The sequence below is a fragment of the Python bivittatus genome, unplaced genomic scaffold, assembly GCF_059951505.1.
Source record: "Python bivittatus isolate LINGU-HERP-01145 unplaced genomic scaffold, Pbiv_v1 ctg000610_np1212, whole genome shotgun sequence".
NCBI classification, from domain to species: Eukaryota; Metazoa; Chordata; class Lepidosauria; order Squamata; family Pythonidae; genus Python; species Python bivittatus.
Window position 1 is genome coordinate 35,770,699 of NW_028277088.1, and position 17,493 is coordinate 35,788,191.

At 37.2% G+C, this 17,493-nt stretch overlaps 1 protein-coding gene across 2 annotated transcripts in view; it reads left to right on the forward strand.

Moving 5' to 3' along the window:
• KCNH8 (potassium voltage-gated channel subfamily H member 8) overlaps positions 1–17,493 on the forward strand; it is a 180,139-nt gene that overhangs the window by 126,410 nt on the left and 36,236 nt on the right. For both annotated transcript variants that reach the window (XM_088150412.1, XM_088150413.1), the window contains exon 8: positions 16,304–16,501. In XM_088150412.1, the coding sequence (XP_088006538.1) occupies positions 16,304–16,501 (198 nt within the window). The remainder of the gene's footprint in view (positions 1–16,303; positions 16,502–17,493) is intronic.

A 17,493-nucleotide genomic window follows, 5' to 3' on the forward strand; every position in this document is an offset into this window, starting at 1 on the left:
ACCTTTCCCAGCATTATAGACTTTTCCAAAGAGCTAGGTCTTTTCATAATGAGTTTGAAGTATGATACTTTGAATATGGTCATTTGGTCCTCAACTGAGAACTCTGGGTTGATTTATTTGATGATCCATTTTTTTGTTTTTTTGGCTGTCCATGATATTCTGATTTGCCAGTGTGGAATCAGTGTGTTTCACCATGTTCTGTCCATACTATGGTTTTCTGATCTATGTATAGACTTTGCATGAGGACAATGAAACATTCTGGGGTTCCCATTTTCCTAAGCACATTCCACAACTTAACATGATCAACCCAAAGGACTTTCTATAATCAATGAAGCACATACTGATTTCTTTTTGTTTTTCTTTGACTTTCTCAATTATCCACTGTGTATCAGCAATAAATCTCGAATATTAGTGTAGCAATAAAAATTTTAGAAATCTCACTTTCAATTAGAAATGTGTCAAAATTCAGTCAAATGCAGTCATTGGGCAAACTTTAATCCTTATTTGAAAGACTCAAATGCCTCCTAATTGTGAAGCACTTAACTCAAAAATTGCCACAACATGCTTCGCATTAGTCCTATGGGTGATTCTCAGGACTTGAATTCTAGAGTTTGTCCATTTTTAAAATTCATAATTTGATTTATTTTGTATTTTTATTCAAAAGGAAATTTGCAATAGCATCCATCTTTCTGTCTGTTGATCTTTCCTTTCCTTGTAAGGGTGTGTATGCTTTTTTAAAAGGGACAATGTATTCATAAGATAGACAAAACAAGTACAATAAAAATGTAATGTACAAACAAAATGTAAACACGTGGCAAAATATGCAACATAAGAACTACATGAAAGAGATTTAAAATATAATTATATTATGATGCCTTAGTTCTGTTATGTTGATGTAATAGAACTAAAAGAAAATTTAAAATCTTTGGCATTTGATATTATAGAGTGGTGCAATTATGAGGGCTTTCTAGTATAGATCTGTGAATGTGTTATAAAAGATAATTAAATTAATGTTTTTGGCAGCTTGATATATTACTTGGATCTCAAAATCTTTTAAATTGGAATTATGTTACATATAGAAATCAACTGAAGATTTTCTAACAGACTAAATGCTTCAAGGGATATAATCATTAGATATTTCAGTTAAGGAGCAGAAAAGGAAATGTTAAAATGTGGAGATGTCAATTACTAAGTGCCAAGATATGGAAATATTTGCATATTAGCATCCATGACATAGAAATGAGGAGACTAAACAGCAGATTAAATATTTTTGGTATAGTTAGCCATTCTTTTTAAGCTACTAATCCATCTGCAAAGCAAATGGGCTGTAATAAACTGTAGATGGATTAAAGTAATTTACTGAAGCCTTGCAAAGATCCTGAGATCAGCAATTACACATAATAGTGTTCAGTTACCAGAATGGAGTTTTAATTAAAACAATTTTATGTATTCTCATTCTTCTTTTCTTTATCTGAACAAAGCTAGGATAAAAATCTTGCAGTGAATACTAAATAACTTCATTTTTGTAACAAAGAAATAATATTATAAGGGGGCAGTTGTAATATTGAAAAGGGCAGTGCAATTTTTCTGCAAGAGGTCAAACAGAAGAAGAAAGATACTTGGATGTAATAAAATTAAAAAGGCTTTATCATGAATACAGTCAAAAGAAAAATTATTAATAATTCACATTTTATCATATTTAATCAATACACTGAAATGGGTATTCTCTTATCTGTAATAGGAATTTCTGATGAATTCATAAATTTGTTGATACCATAGCCAAAGGAACAAAACTGTACAATTAGAACTTTATTAAAATCATAGGTGGCACAATAAAGTAGTATAGTAGAAAAATAGCAGACACTTCGCTAAACCTATTATTGATATTCTGAGGCATTATGCCATTTTTTAAAATAATGCATGTTCTGCTTTTCCTTAAAATAAACTGTATAAACATTATTAAACTAAAATGTGCTATCAGAAGCAATGAGAAAGATAATTGCCATTGTTAAAAAGATCATAAAACTGGCAAATATGAAATAAATGCAAATGGAAGAGTGATTTTGCAGTGAAATATTCCCAGCTTCAAGTCAAAAAAGTCAAAACAATATATTTAAATATGTCATAGAAATATTGATAACTAATCTGATCTTACTGGGTTTATATTTTTGTTGAATAAACATATTGATAGATAACAATTACAGCACCATTCCACCAGTTTTAAGCCCTATTCAGAATAGTTTATTTTAAGCAGAGTGCTCTGAAGAGTTGATTAGAACAAAATCCAGGTGATCATTCTGGTTTGTTTTTGCTTTTTTTTAATCAAATTTATATGGCCACCCATCTTATAAGAAATGACTCTAGGAGGGAGATTCTAGGGAGTGGCTATTCTAAATCTCTTACACTTCCCACGCTCCTGCTCTGGACTGTGTTGTCTCTTGTCTTTCTGCCCTTCCTGGAATGTGCCCCATGCTTCCTGAGAACCTCTCTACTGCAATCCACCACATCACCTCTCCCTTCATAGATACCTTCCATCACCTAAGCAGTCATTATTAAAATATACAAACTGCCAGGCACTGGAGACAGCAAATATTAATCACAATAATGGAGCCATCTTAGAATGTCACTGGTCCCTGGGACCCCCAGGCCTGATGACATAGCCAGGTCTTAAGGGATCTACAGAACATTAACAGGGATGGAGTTAACCTCACTTCATGGAGGAGAATGTTCCATAAGGTGGGCACCATGGCAGAAAAGGCCCCGATCCTGGGACCTGCCAAGTGCAAGTTCTTATCCAACGGGACCCGCAACATGCCTTCTCTGCCAGATCTAATGGGTCAGGCAGATGTAATCGGGGAGAGGTGGTCCCTCAGATAACCTTGTCCCATACCATGAAGGGCTTTAAAGGTTAAAGCCAGCACCTTGAATTGGACCTGGAAGCAAACTGGCAACCAATGCAGCTCACAGAGCAGAGGTGTAACATGTGCTGTTCTAGAAGCACACATAACTGTCCACATTGCTCCATTCTGCACCAGTTGAAGCTTCTGGATACGCTTCAAGGGAAACCCCATGTACAGCGCATCACAGTAGTCCAATCTGGAGGTGACTAGGGCATGAGTGACTGTGAGAAAAGCCCCCTGATCTAGGAACAGGCACAACTGGTGCACAACATGAAGCTATGCAAAGGCCTTCCTAGCCACAACTGCAACTTGCTCTTCAAGCAGGAGTTGTGAGTCCAGGAGGACCCCCAGATTGTACACCAGTCTGTCTGGGGCAGTACAACAGCATCCGGCACCAAAGATGGCATAGTCCTAGAACTGGCAGTCCCCAGCACCCAAAACCACTCAGTCTTGCCAGGGCTCAGCTGAAATCTGTTGTTCCTATCCAGACCCTCACAGCCTCCAGGCACCAGGATAAGATGGCATTGCTTAATTTACCAGAGGCAGAGATATATAATTGGGTATCATCAGCATATTGATGATACCTCATCCCATGGTGATGGATGATCTCACCCAGTGGCCTCATGTGCATATTAAATACAAGAGGAGAGAGCACTGAACCCTGCAGCACCCCACATGTAGGGACTGAGGGTGGGACCTCCACTCCCCAATCACCACCAAATAGAATCAACCCTGGAGAAAGGAGGCAAACCAGCACACCATGCCACCCACCCCCAATCCTCTGAGCTGATCCAGAAGGATATCATGGTCAATGGTATTGAAAACCACAGAGAGGTCAAGTAGAGCAAGGATGGATGCACAACCCCCATCCCACCTTTGCCAGAGGTCATTGAAAAGTGTGACCAATGCCATTTCCATCCCATACCTGGACCTGAATCCTAACTGAAAGGGATCCAGATAATCCACTTCTTCCAAGGTCCTCTGAAGCTGCTGTACAACCATCTTCTCAACCACCTTCCCCAAAAAGAGGTTAGATACTTGATTAAAATTGCCCAGTATGGTGGGGTCCAGTGATGGCTTCTTGAAGAGGGGGTGAATCAAAGCCTCTTTAAGAGGTACAGAAACAACCCCCTCACTCAAAGAAGAATTAACCACCACTAGAACCCACTCACATGATTCCCCCCAGGCCACTTTAACAAGCCAGGAGGGGCATGGATCTAAAGAACAGGTGGCTGAGTTCATAGTCCTAAGGACCCTGTCCAATTCCTCAGGTCCAACAGGTTCAAACAGTTCCCAGATAACCGGGCAAGACTCCTCCCCAGGCATTTCCTCTGGACCTGCAATAAGGCTGGTGTCTAACTGCGAGCAAATCCGAGCAACCTTCTCCAACAGATGATGAACAGATTCTTCCACATGCCCCTACAGGAGGTTTTCCAAGCCCCCTCTACCCAAGAGGGCTTGTGTCACCTGAAACAAGGCTGCAGGGCAGCTATCTGCAGTTGCAATAAGGATGGAGAAGTACTGATGCTTCACCTCCCTTACTGCTACAAGGTAGGCCTTAATAGTGGCTCTAACCCATGTTTGGTCGAGTTCATCCTTTGTTGAGTGCCAGTTAAGCTCTAGATGTCACTTCTGTTGTTTCATCTCCCTCAACTCCTCTGTGAACCACAGGGAGTGACAGGATCCCCAAGAAGGGAGAGGTCACATGAGCATGATCCAATCCAATGCCTCAGCTTCCTCCTTATTCCAAGTAGTGACCAAGCTTTGGATGGACCATGCAGCAGACCAGCAGGAATAGCCCCCAGTTCCCTCAGAAACCCATCTGGGTTTATCAGTTGCTGGGTGGGGGGAACCAATCCAATGGGTCCAGCCTCCCTGCAGTGGATAGTGACACTACAGAATCCCGTGGAAATCAAGGCGTGATCTGACCATGACAAGAGAAATACCAAAAGCTCTCCCAATTTCAAATCACATAGCCACTGCTCCGACAGGAACATCAGATCTGGTGTGTGACCACTGTCCCGTGTCAGGCTCTGGATGATCTGGGATAGGCCCATGGCCATCATGGTGGCCATGAACTCCTGACCCACCTCAGACCCCACTCCTAGAGAAGGCAGATTGAAGTCCCCCAGAACCATAAGTGTGGGGAACTCCACTGCCAATCCAGAAATGGAGTCAAGGAGCTTAGGCAGGGAGGTTGCTGTGCAGCAGGGAGGCTGGCACAACAGCAACAGTCCCAACTAATCCCTAGAGCCCAACTTAATGAACAGGGTCTCACATCCGGTGACCTGTGGTGCAGCACCCTGAAAGTTGTAAGAGATTCCCACGTGATGTTATTCTAAGCTTTTCATCAGCATAATTCTATTAACAGTGAGCTTTTGATTGGCAAATGCCTTTTGGCTTTCCTGGGCCTTTTATTATTTTTTTCAAGAAAACTCTGCACGAAGTTATTGGTTTGTATAGACAAATGGATAACTCCAGAGTCTGTAAATTTCATTTTTTTTTATTTGCAAAATTATGCCTATAGGATGCCATCAATTTCAAAAATAATTATCTGTCCTTTGCTTTTTATACTGCTTCTTTCCTTTGAAGGAAATTAAGAGAAACTAAAATTATTTTAAGCTGCTAGAACTTTTGTTAAACATGCTACCTGCTTTCAGCACTAACTTTAATGGCACAGCTCCTGTTTGATTATACTAGTGACTTTAGAAAAGGTGGTTCTCAGAAAAAAACCCTCTGGATTCTTAGGAGTATAACTACTTGCCATTCAGATCTGTGCCAGTCAATGAGTTGATTATTTAGAAAATGTTCTTTGCTACTAACTATATTCTGTGCACTAGAACATCATGATCTTTTTAAAATGGACAACCATGGAAAGCAGGTTAATGTGAGGCCAAAGAGTCAAGAGGCTCCTTCCTTGGGATCAGCAAAGCTGCCAGAAATAATTTATATAACGTCTTATAATTTCACCAGCAGCTTTTTTTCTCTTCTTTTTTTTTTAAAGGAAAGTTTTTTAGAAGCTCACCTTAAATAATATTGGATATGTAGTGATTAAAGAAAGATACATTTCAAAAGCTTTGCATTAATATCTACGCTAGATAGACCTACTTTTCTGAATAATATTTCTTTTGATACAGTTATTATCTGTGATAATAACTGTAATAATCTTCTGCAGCCACCAGTTATTATCAATATTTCCTCTATTCTTGATGGTTTCTTTTTGAGCTTTAAATAATTATTCCTGTTAAATTTGTTATTTATTCATTTGCTTGTCTGATGCTGTAGTACCGACTTTTGTACACAATTCCGAACACCCTTATTTATTCATTGATCCCAGTGGGGCTTCCTTCTAAGTGTGTGTGTGTGTGTGTGTGTGTGTGTGTGTGGGAATGTATACACTTACATTGTAAACTTGTAATGCTCCTTACATCTGTTCTGTCAAGATCCTCAGGACTTCTACTAGGCTAAATTCCTTTCCATAAGCATTATCATCACATACATCACATCCTGAGAATACTGACAGAAAGATTTTAATGGCTAGAAAGCTGTCCCAGGTGAATGCTAGTAGAATCTGAAGCATTCATCATTCTCTTCATTAGTACTTCTGCAGTCACCAGATATTCTTGTCAGCAACTCTGAGGATGCATTTTGAATATATCCTTGAGGGCATGCACTTGTCTCTCTATCACCATTAAAATTCAAGCTTCCCACCCCCACCCCCTGCCCCCGAAACAATGATCAGACTAGCTATAACCAGCAAAGCGAGAGATATTATACAAACCATCTATTTTAAAATCTGGATTTCCAATATACAATCCACAAATCAGCCTCACAGAAACTTGCAATTTAATCTAGTTCTGTGGTTACCTTTTCAGGATACTCACACATACAAAGGCTGGAAATTAGCAGTGTGGGTCTTGTTAGGTAAAGAAAAGTTTGTCTCTTCCTATGTAACATATAAGTACATAATAGCACATATATGTTGTAGTTAGAGCTGATTTTCAGGTTCATAAAAAGCATGGTTTATATCTTTCTAATTCCTGCATTATTAGAGGACTGCATGATTTAATATTCCTTCACATCCAAACTCACTGATTATGGAGACTTGGCCTGTTGCACAAATAGATTCTAGCCTAAGCTTCTCTTGTTTTTGAATATGCACATTTTTGTGGGAAGGCCATTGACCAAGCTGTTTCCAAAATGCCCAAATGGAGCGCTGAGCCATTTAAACAAGATGCAGACTGATGGGTGACTCTGGGACAGTCTTTCTTCCCAACCCACCTCAAGAGATTGTCCTGGGGAGAACAGGAGAAGAGAACATGATACAGGCCACATTAAGTTGTATGAAATAAAGGGGGGATATAAATCAAATAAATTTATTGATTTTTCTTTTTCCCCTTAGCATATCTCATGCTAGAAGATTGGGTTTTTGTGGCATAATTGTGGAAAATGGCATTCATAAAAGTTATTGGTTGGAATTACTGCTTATTAAGATTTATTTAATTAATTGAACTTAGGCACCAATCTGGCAATTTCAAAAAAAGAAAAAAACAAAAACAAAAATGGTTTACTTTCTCAATAAGATGAGAACCATACATGGATTCAAGCAAATGTTCTTCTATGAAGATTGGAGATCTTGTAGCTATTTGAGAACAATTATATCTCAATAATGTAGTCAGTAGCTCTTATTCAAAATGTAGCATTATACTGAGAAACCACAAATAAATATGAGAGTGGCAAGTCTGTGCGTTTTAATATTGATCTGCCCCAGTTACATGTAGGTGGTATACTGTATAACTTTAAAGGGAAAACAGTTCTGTGAATGAACCCTTTCATGCTTTGGTTAGCTCTTATCTCCAACTTTTTCCACAGTGAAAACTTTTCCTCAGTCAGCTTCCAGAAGTGTGCCCGGTTCTGGTAAAATTACTTGAGGAGGCAGGAGTGGTCTGACCTCTCTGTTTGTGTGTTCTTTTACTGGCCCCCCTACATTTTTAACAATTATGTCACTGGCACCTTGGCATGTAAAAATCTTGGCATAATAATCTAGTTTGGCCCTGAGGATCTAAATTCAAGACAAAGTTCCTCAGATAGCAATGGCTTGGCTTTTCCTGTTCCCATGGAGGCTGTATGAAGCAAAATAAACAATTGGCAAACATCTATTTCTTTATTTTATTAAATGTATTATGGCTGCCCATTCCAAAAAAACAAAAACAAAAACAAAACTCTTCTTCCCCCAATAGTTGCTATGCACTGCTGTAAAGAATAAAAGAAGTAAATAGTAAAGATAACCTGAGAACCAAGTTACAATTTTGCAGGGCATGTTGTAGTTTTCTCCATTTTCAATTCCAAGAGTATGTTGAGACCTCTAAAAAGATTGCAGTTATGATCAGAATACCTATGGTAATTCAAATCAAAAGTCAGATGAAAAAGGACCTCTTAAAGCATGGGAGTGCTCATAAAGTATTTTAGATTTAAGGCTGGTGGTAGTGCCCAGGAATATTTAAAAAAAGAAAAGTTGTACATTTCCCTAGAAGTGTTGTATCTGGCTTCATTTATTTATGTTTAACTGTATGCATACGTTCACTTTGGCTCTATGTAGAACTTTCCTGAAGAAACCTGGTTGAATCAGGATACAGATGCTAAATTCTTGGGTATTAGCAGAAACGCTGAAGTTTTATTATTAGTTTGAACCCTCACTATTATTAATGAAACAAACTAGTTTTATAATTCTCTTGTTTTCTGTAGCTAGAAATTCAGTTCATACAAAAAGCCAAGTCATGGTTTTTAAACTATGATTTATTGAATAAGCCACAATTGGATGGATTTTCATAACATGCTATACCATAGAGTACATTCTGCAAGCCACAGCAGTTATGTTTGCATGATACACCATGCCCAAACCAAACATACAATGTTATGGATTAGTATGATGCATGAACCCAATCATGGTTATGGCTAACTAAAAATGTTAAAAATTATTATTATAGTTATAATAATCACAAATACTAGATACAAAAATATTTAAACAGCGAAGAACCATATTTGAAAGCTTTCAACCCAGTCTTACTTGAAAGTTTGCTTTTTAAAAAAATCTTTAAAGTCTCAATATCAAGTCGATCGTCTGCCAACACAATATTTCCAGTGTCACTTCAGGACCTTGGTCCACATGTTTTTTTTGTTAATGAGATAATAGGTGAATTTGCTTTTGTAAAAAACTCCTTTTACTTCAGGAAAGTTAATCTGCTCTTTTGACAAGCTGAATTGCAGAATCTGGAGACCTGTGGCTGACCTATTTCTCTTTGATCCACATTGTTTTTCCTGCTCCACAGAAGGGCTGCCAAATATGGACATGAGATTATGAGGGCTTCCATAATCTCACTGTAAACCAAAAGAGTTTATATGGCACAACTGGATTTTATATTCCAAATGTATGACAGGGGTCTTCTGTCTCTCTCGCTGTTTTACTTCTCAGTGCTTCCCTTTTCAATTATTTTAAGAGGAGGCAGTGATTAATAGGTCCCACTGAACTTGATGCTGCCAGGACCAGCTCAAGAAAGTTGGCTGCTTGATGCCCCTTTCCCACCCCCTATCAAGATGCAGGATGCTCAGGGACAGCCGCCAAGTTATTTTGGCTCTTGGAGCAGAAAATTCCTCAAATGCTGGTCCTTACTTGACAGTAAAGTACAGCAACAACAATCTTAACTATATATAACAAGTAATTTATATTACACAGTTTTCTGCCTTTGCATAAAACTTCAAATTATTTATTTCAGCTGGCTACCTCACCTTTCAGGTTGCTTTGACCCTGGGTGGTATTTCTGCACAGCTAATGCTCTGCTTTACGCTGGAATGAAAATGTTAACCACATTTCCCACCCTAGTGATACCTTATATAATTCATCATATCTTGATTACCTGACACTTTTTTCATTCCGCAACATTAGTTATGGAACACTATGGAAACTGACACCACTATGTTTATCTGGGCATGGATTGGACTTATTATATTATGGTGTTACTGGTGGTGGTGGTGAAACTCTGTCCAGTGACTATTTGTATGTATAGTATGAAGACTTTAAAGGAAGTTATCAGCAGGTAGGAACCCTGCATATCTATAAAACAGAATATATAGAGGAATATAAAGCAGTATACCTTAATGGGTATAACATAGAGAAGACAGTGAAACAAAATAAAAGTAGAATAAGCTAAGATCAGGCAAGGGTGTATTGTGAACACTGGCTGATTGCAGCCAAAAGGTGATGTCTTTTTTCAGGAGAAATGATATTATCTAACAAGTAGTAATAAAGCTTCCACATTTGCTAGATTGACCTACAGGAAGTCAAAATATGAAGATAATATACAAACTGGATAGTACGCTGCTTTGTTCCAAGGACATTTTAATGTATAATTAAAACAAAAGATTGATTCTACTAGTTGAAGTTCTGTTAAAGTTCAACCTGTTTGCATCTGAACTAATCTACTTTTTAGATTTTGTTAAAAAGTAGTCATAATTTTAGAAGACAAAATAAATAAAAATCACATATTATAAAGCATTACTTTAGAATCTAGTACTCTCATCTAGCAGCTTGAGGTTTTTTTTTTTAAAAAAATACATTTTTACAGGACAGCAGCTGTGAAATTAAATTTTCTAATTTCCTTTATTACAAATAAACTTCACTGCATCTAGAGAAACAACAGAAAAATGCCATAAATGTTTTGCTATTCTAATTAATTCCTTTCTTGGTTTTCAATGAAATACATGCACTCCAAGTGTCCATACAAAACAGAAGCATGATTTTATCTTTATATTTTAACACATAATATTTCCTACTTCAGGTTACACATCAGGATTCAAGTGTTTAGATGTTCTAGAAAATAACCCCAAAGAAACAAGCATATGAGAAAAAAGCCTAAACCAAAAGCTTTTTTCTCTCATCTGTTACCTGTTACCTGTTGGTATTAGTTTCTACCTTGTATTCAAAGTACCTATTTTCAAGTGTCACTAACTGGCTGTTTATGGAGCATATATTTGGTAGATAGTTATGTTCCCTGTGGAAATCATTTTATTGATTAAGTATTTCGTTCCTCTCATGATGGCCAACTTGAGGTCAGAACACTGTCTCAACATTTCAGATGTTTAGATGCACATTTACTGTTACAGTGAAAAGTAGGACTAAGTTTTGCTTGTTTGCTATGCAATACTTTGAGATCGTTGTAAGATACCATAAATACTCAGAAGGCAGAATAAATCTTTTTTTTCCTCCTAAAGAAACCCATTATTTTTAAACCAATCACATTAACTTGGAGAAACCTGTCATGCTTGTTAATGTTCTGGGGTTGGCAAACCTTATTCAACAAGGAAAGAAACCAATTAAATTGATGGCAAGCTGTGACAGCATGAATGCTGCAGGTTGGAATAAAATCCAGGGAAAATATAGTATTGTGATGTCAGAAGCAAGTTTAAGCTAGGTAGTTGCTATTCTTATTCTGGTCCCAAACTGTCTACTGAACCTTCATCTATCATAGAAAGGAATCTCTGATAGTGAACAGTATCCAGTTTTTGTTTAGTTTTGCCTTTCGGAGTGTAAGTGTAAGGAAGGGACTTATTTTTAAATCACTGTGGGAATCTTTTCTGATGAATGGCAAGATAAATTTTAAATAAATGAAGTGTAATATGTTTTTCAAGGCTTAATTGAGACACAATCACAGACATACTTAAAGTGATTTTGAATCTTAGCTTTCAAACAGCTTAAATGTAACTAATGTTTATTTGATATAACTCAAAGAAATGTACTTGGGGACTAATACAGTCTTAAACATGCATACTAGAGAGTAAGCTTCACTGAACACAGTGAGACTTATCTCCAAGTAAATCGGCACAAAATCACAGTGCATTATGGAATCCTTTCCATCACAGGTGTCCATTTTGGACCCTCCTTAGTCACTTCCAGAAATTTAGTGGCCAAATCTCTGTAGGACTTGAAGTACTATCTTGCACCTTTAACCAATCTCCTCTTACCACAAGAAAGAAGGAAAAGGCTGAATGTATTCAATTGCACTCTTCAATAGTGTCAACATATGACTGGATCCAACAAAAGTGCAAGTTCCAGCCAGAAAAAATAACTAACCATCCATTATTGTTTTCTGTGAAAGGGTAGGAAAGCTTTTTATTTTATTAACTTTTCAATATGTTTTAATATCATTTTGTTACCTTGGCTTCAGGGGCAACACTATTAAATTTCTTCATTCTCCCAGATATGTTCAGCTACTTAATTAAATGACTTAGAATTATACACAGTGGATATATCTTCTGCCTTAAATAACTCTAGCAGTTCTCCCTCCTGGATAATCACCCCTCCAATAGAAAACTCGGGTAGGGAGTAAGTGCAAAATAGGGCCAGTGGGAAAAAAGGGAGAAATGTTAGGCATGCTTGGAGGGGACCCAAAGATTAAAGGTGCACAAGAAAAAACATAAAAAACAGAACTGAATAGACTTTACACACACTGCCACCATCACTACCACCACCCTCTAAAAATAATAATGATAATAATAAAGCCAGCTCAGTAAAATGAAGCCCTATTGCGCTGCAAACATGTCTGAGAGAATGAAACTATTTGGGAGACATGTTTCATGATGGTGATGGATAGTGTCATGGATCATGGCACCAGTGATGTCATTTTTCATCATGGACAATAGTGATGTCATTTCTGGATGGTGACCCAGCTGCAGTCTTTCCATTCTTCTTCCATCCTCTTTAACAATTCACCATCTTTTGAACAGGCAGTATTGCTGTGAATAAGAATCAGAACTACAGTATATATACTTTATTCAAAAGTGTTCTCATCTCGTCATGTTCAACTGGTCCCCAGTCCATTTCAGAGGCAGCCTTGAATACTGCTTAACTGTTTCAGTTTTAAAGAATTGTTTTCTTCTTACCAAAACATGTCTTTTGCCATGGATATAATCGGGCACATTTCACTAGCCACTGTGTTCTTCACATGATCAGTTGGCTGCTATGGATTGGGATAAGCCAAGCTCCTTAGACTGTTTTAGATTGCTGCCAACAAGCACCTTTTCCTCCATCCCTGTGGATCGGGACTCTCCAAGGCTATTCCAGTTATTTCAACCAGTACTCCAGGCTCAGAGTCTAGGATCAGCCAAATAGTAAAAGGTAAATAGTACCGGTATGGGGGCTTTTCATATACATCAGCTGTTGTTCAGGGTGCTTTTGAACACTCGTTTAGTACTCTTCTAGAGTGGCAGTAAACCTATATTCAAAACAAGCCTAACTGCCAGTTAATAGGATCCTTCTGATAGGCATCTCCCCTGATCAGAATAAGTTTAGACATATGACAGATTTAAAAACCAACCAACCAACCAACTGACCCATCAGTGTGTCCCACTGTCAAAACTCATCTCCTCCCCCAGGCCACATTAAGGATAGTGACTGATAGGGGTTTTCCTGCTGACTGGAGACATTTGGTGGGAAAGGAGGAAAAGAGAGCTGGGGGAATCCAGTGATCCCTGTCCTTAATGTGCTCTATAAATAAAGACAGCACCATTTGCCTGCATGATAGCTGTGGCAAAATAGGGATTTTCAGTGGGGGCAGTGCATTTTCTAATAACATCACTTTCTGCTGGCTCATGGCAGATAGCATTTTACCTCAGCCATGAGGAAGAGCCCAAAGTCACTCCAGAATGCAGCAGATAGGTATCAAATATATGCTCTGATTTTTTCAATGCATTTTTTCATGAACTCATTGGGGGATTATCTAACTATCTCATTTAAGAACCTTTCCATGAAAACACAGAAGGCTAGTGCAAAGCAAGTGATGTACTAATTAGTGCAGGAACTTATTTAACTGCACAGCCATGTGAGTCCAGAAGCTCCTTGTGATCCAATGATATCTCATTTCCCTGTATGATTTTTATGGGACTTCACTTAGCTTTCTTGAATTTTTTAATCATCTTGATGCTTTCCATTGTCCTTGTTAGGGCTGTGCATGCCCTGTGTTGCTCCAAGAGTGGGTTACCTCAAGGTTAGGATTCAGCATTCTCTACTTCATGCATGTACTTTCTTAGTACTTAGAGTATTTCACACTTGATCAAACCATCAAATGCAGTTAGTTATGAGCTTTCAAAAAGCGTGAACTGTAGAGGGGAAGCAAGACAAAGATATTCCAAGGAGATATGAATGCTGACTCTACACAGTTGACTTCCAGAGGTATTATGTGGCACTATCTATCAGTACAATACCCGTATTTTGTTAGAAAGATGACTCAAGACTACACAGCTGTATAAACTGGTTATTTACAATCCTGTCTAGCCAGTTAAAAAAATTCACATAACAGTTTATCACAAATACATGGCTGATGTTTCAAATCTATGAAATCCGCTACTTTGAAAGAAAGATTGTAGGAAGTTTAATAGTTTTGCCATGCCGTGCAAAATAATTCTAAAAGGACAGGCTTCTGGATTCTAAGAGTTTCAGTTTTTCTGTCTGACAGTATGTTCAGGCATTAGCATATTCAATCTTTATATCCAGTCAAAAGTAGAATGCCCAGGCAGGAAAAGCTCAGAAAGATTTGTTCTAAATAGGTCAGAATATTATGCTTCCAATGTAAGTATTCAGAATCTAGGACTTCAAAACACAAAAGGAACTGCTCAAGAGAATCAAATTGTTCTTTATGACTTTCACATTCAATTCATTTTATGAACTGAATATCATGCTAATATTTTTCCCTGTGTCTTTCTTTGGTCAAATAGCAGATTTTTTAAAAAGTTATTTAGCCAATTTAATATATAGAAAGGCTAACTTTTAGACTCAAATGCTGAATATATAATGCTGATTTCTCTGTTTGCATAAGTATACAGAGTCTAGTTGGGGAGCTTCCCCTACCTTCATGTGACAACTCTACAGAATATTGTAGTTCATCCAGTGTTGCTGAATTTGTAACAATGATTAAAATGGGTCTTTTGATGTCATCGTAAGAGCTTTCTGTCTAATTGTGATTGCTCTGGCTCTGATACTTTTTCAACATATGCTTGAAATGTAAGAGCTAATTGCCCTTTAAACCTTTTGAGCAAGTACACTGGGTTGAATCTGTGTTAAATGCAATCCATTATGTAGCTTAGCTGATCCCTGAAAGTCACATGCTTGAGATGAATCTACATTTCATTTCCATCTGCCTGTACACCAGAAAATAACCAGAATGATTGTTGAGCTGTAACCACACTCAGTTTGATTACCACCCACTGTACAAAGAAACTTCTTTTTTGCTCATTTTGGATTTAATTTCTATCCATCCCAATTCCATCTCTCTATAGTGCTTTTCTTTTATAGTGAAGTCCAAAGAAGAGCATATTACCTAGAACAGAAGATATAATGTGGAATAGTATATTTCTTATTTTTCAGTATGTGTGCTATTTGGAGTGAAGAAGTGTTTGTGATTACAGATGTTAAACATCTGGTAGCAATGAAGTAGAAGGATGCAAGATTCTAGTAGATTCTACTTTTCAGTGCCTCTATGGGTAAAGAAAATAAAACTAAAGCTAGTATAATAGGGTAAAAAGATCTAACCTAGCTCTTTTCATTATGGCCTGCCTGCCTGCCTGCCTGCCTGCCTCCCTCCCTCCCTCCCTTCCTTCCTTCCTTCCTTCCTTCCTTCCTTCCTTCCTTCCTTCCTTCCTTCCTTCCTTCCTTCCTTCCACCTGAAATAATATTGTTTATTGTATTATCTCAATAGTCTAGCATTTCATAATTCTTCTCCACACAAGCTTAAGATGGCAAACACTTTACCACAGGAATAGATTTTGAGTTTGGGTTTGACAGAAGATAGAAAAATATTAGATGTTTATCCCATTAACAATTCTAAATGGCTCATCGACTTGATATAGCAGATTTTTCAAATTTTTTGGCATCTCATGGATGGAGGTATATTTTATATACCTCCTTTTCAGTAGTTTTGTCATATTGCAAGTGGTTGGTTAGATATCTTGAAAATCCTGCCTTCTCAATTTATTTTAAAGTTATACTTACAACCAACAATTTTTCCAAATCACATGAATTTCATATGTATTCCATTTCATTTTCTTCTCATTCCATAATTTAAAGCACACTAATGCATATACATCACAGTTACTTTCTTATGTAATCTTTCCAGATCCACACAGTTTAGCATGTGAGTTTCCTTGACTCATCAGGTTTTAATGTAAGTATTTTGCCAACAATTCTGAGCTGAGATTTGTATCACTAAATTTAAAGTGCGTAATCTGAGAGACAACCATCTTCTAACTCATATATCAATCTGGAAGTGGAAATGGGGTTAAATCATTTTTTAAAAATTCATTAAACAAGATTTTCTCTCTTACATACTATGATAATTCTGCTTCCTTTTCTCTAGGTTGGCTTCATGAACTAGGAAAACGTTTGGAGTCTCCATATTTTGGCAATAATACATCAGGAGGCCCATCACTCAGAAGTGCCTATATCGCTGCCCTGTATTTTACACTTAGCAGCCTCACCAGTGTTGGGTTTGGCAATGTTTCAGCCAATACCGATGCTGAAAAGATTTTCTCCATTTGCACAATGCTGATTGGAGGTAAGTAAACATTGTGTTCAGCAAGAAGAGTTTAAAAATATGTTTCTCAATATCAGACTAACCTTATTCAAAGGGAAAGATGAGCAAACATTATTTTGTTTTTCAAAAATATATTTTGTTCTTCAAAAGAAATTACAACAAAATCCAAATAGTAAACAGTTGGTTCTAATTTAGGACCATCCGTTAATCCTGTAAATAACATTATGCCATTACGTGCTGGGCAGGTCAAATACTATCTGGTCATTCTTTCAAGATGATAAAGGTACTCACACATGTTAAAGATATACACTCAGATGTATATACTTACTGAAATGCTGTAGCTGGGAGCAGTACTGTAGGATTTTTTCCCCAACTGATGGTAACTAGATGAGACATGATGGATCTTTGAATCACTCTAAAATGCTGGTTCACTCTATCTAACACCTTGTATTTGATTAACCTATATTAGCCTATAACACTAGAAAACATTTAAAGGGGTTAGAAATAAGTTTCATAAATTAACCTTGACTACCAGATTTATTGGGCTAGTATTTATCAAGAATGTACAAATGGATGAAGAAGTTATAGTTCAGACAGCTTCTGTATTTCTTACAGCTAGCATGTTCATGGATCAATATATGTGTTGTCAGTTAGTACTTGAAGATATCCTTCTTCAAATAAGCTTGCTTTGTTTCCTGCATGACCACAAAGAACTACAGGAGCCTCTTTTTTTTGTAATAATTTTATTAAAGTTTACAAATACAAAGATAAAAGATTAATACTAAGAGAAATAAGAGGAAAAGGAAAAATGCAGAGAGATAGAAAAGAAAGGAAAAAGAAAAAAGAAATATAAAAGTGACTCCTTCCTCCCTCCAGACAAGTATAAACAACTCCCATAACTTAACACCTCTCTACTATTTCAATAATAAAAAATGGATCTCTTCTTCCCATTACTCATCTCTTATCAATAAACAAATTGTAAACACTCATCATTCAGTTCTATTCAGCAAAAC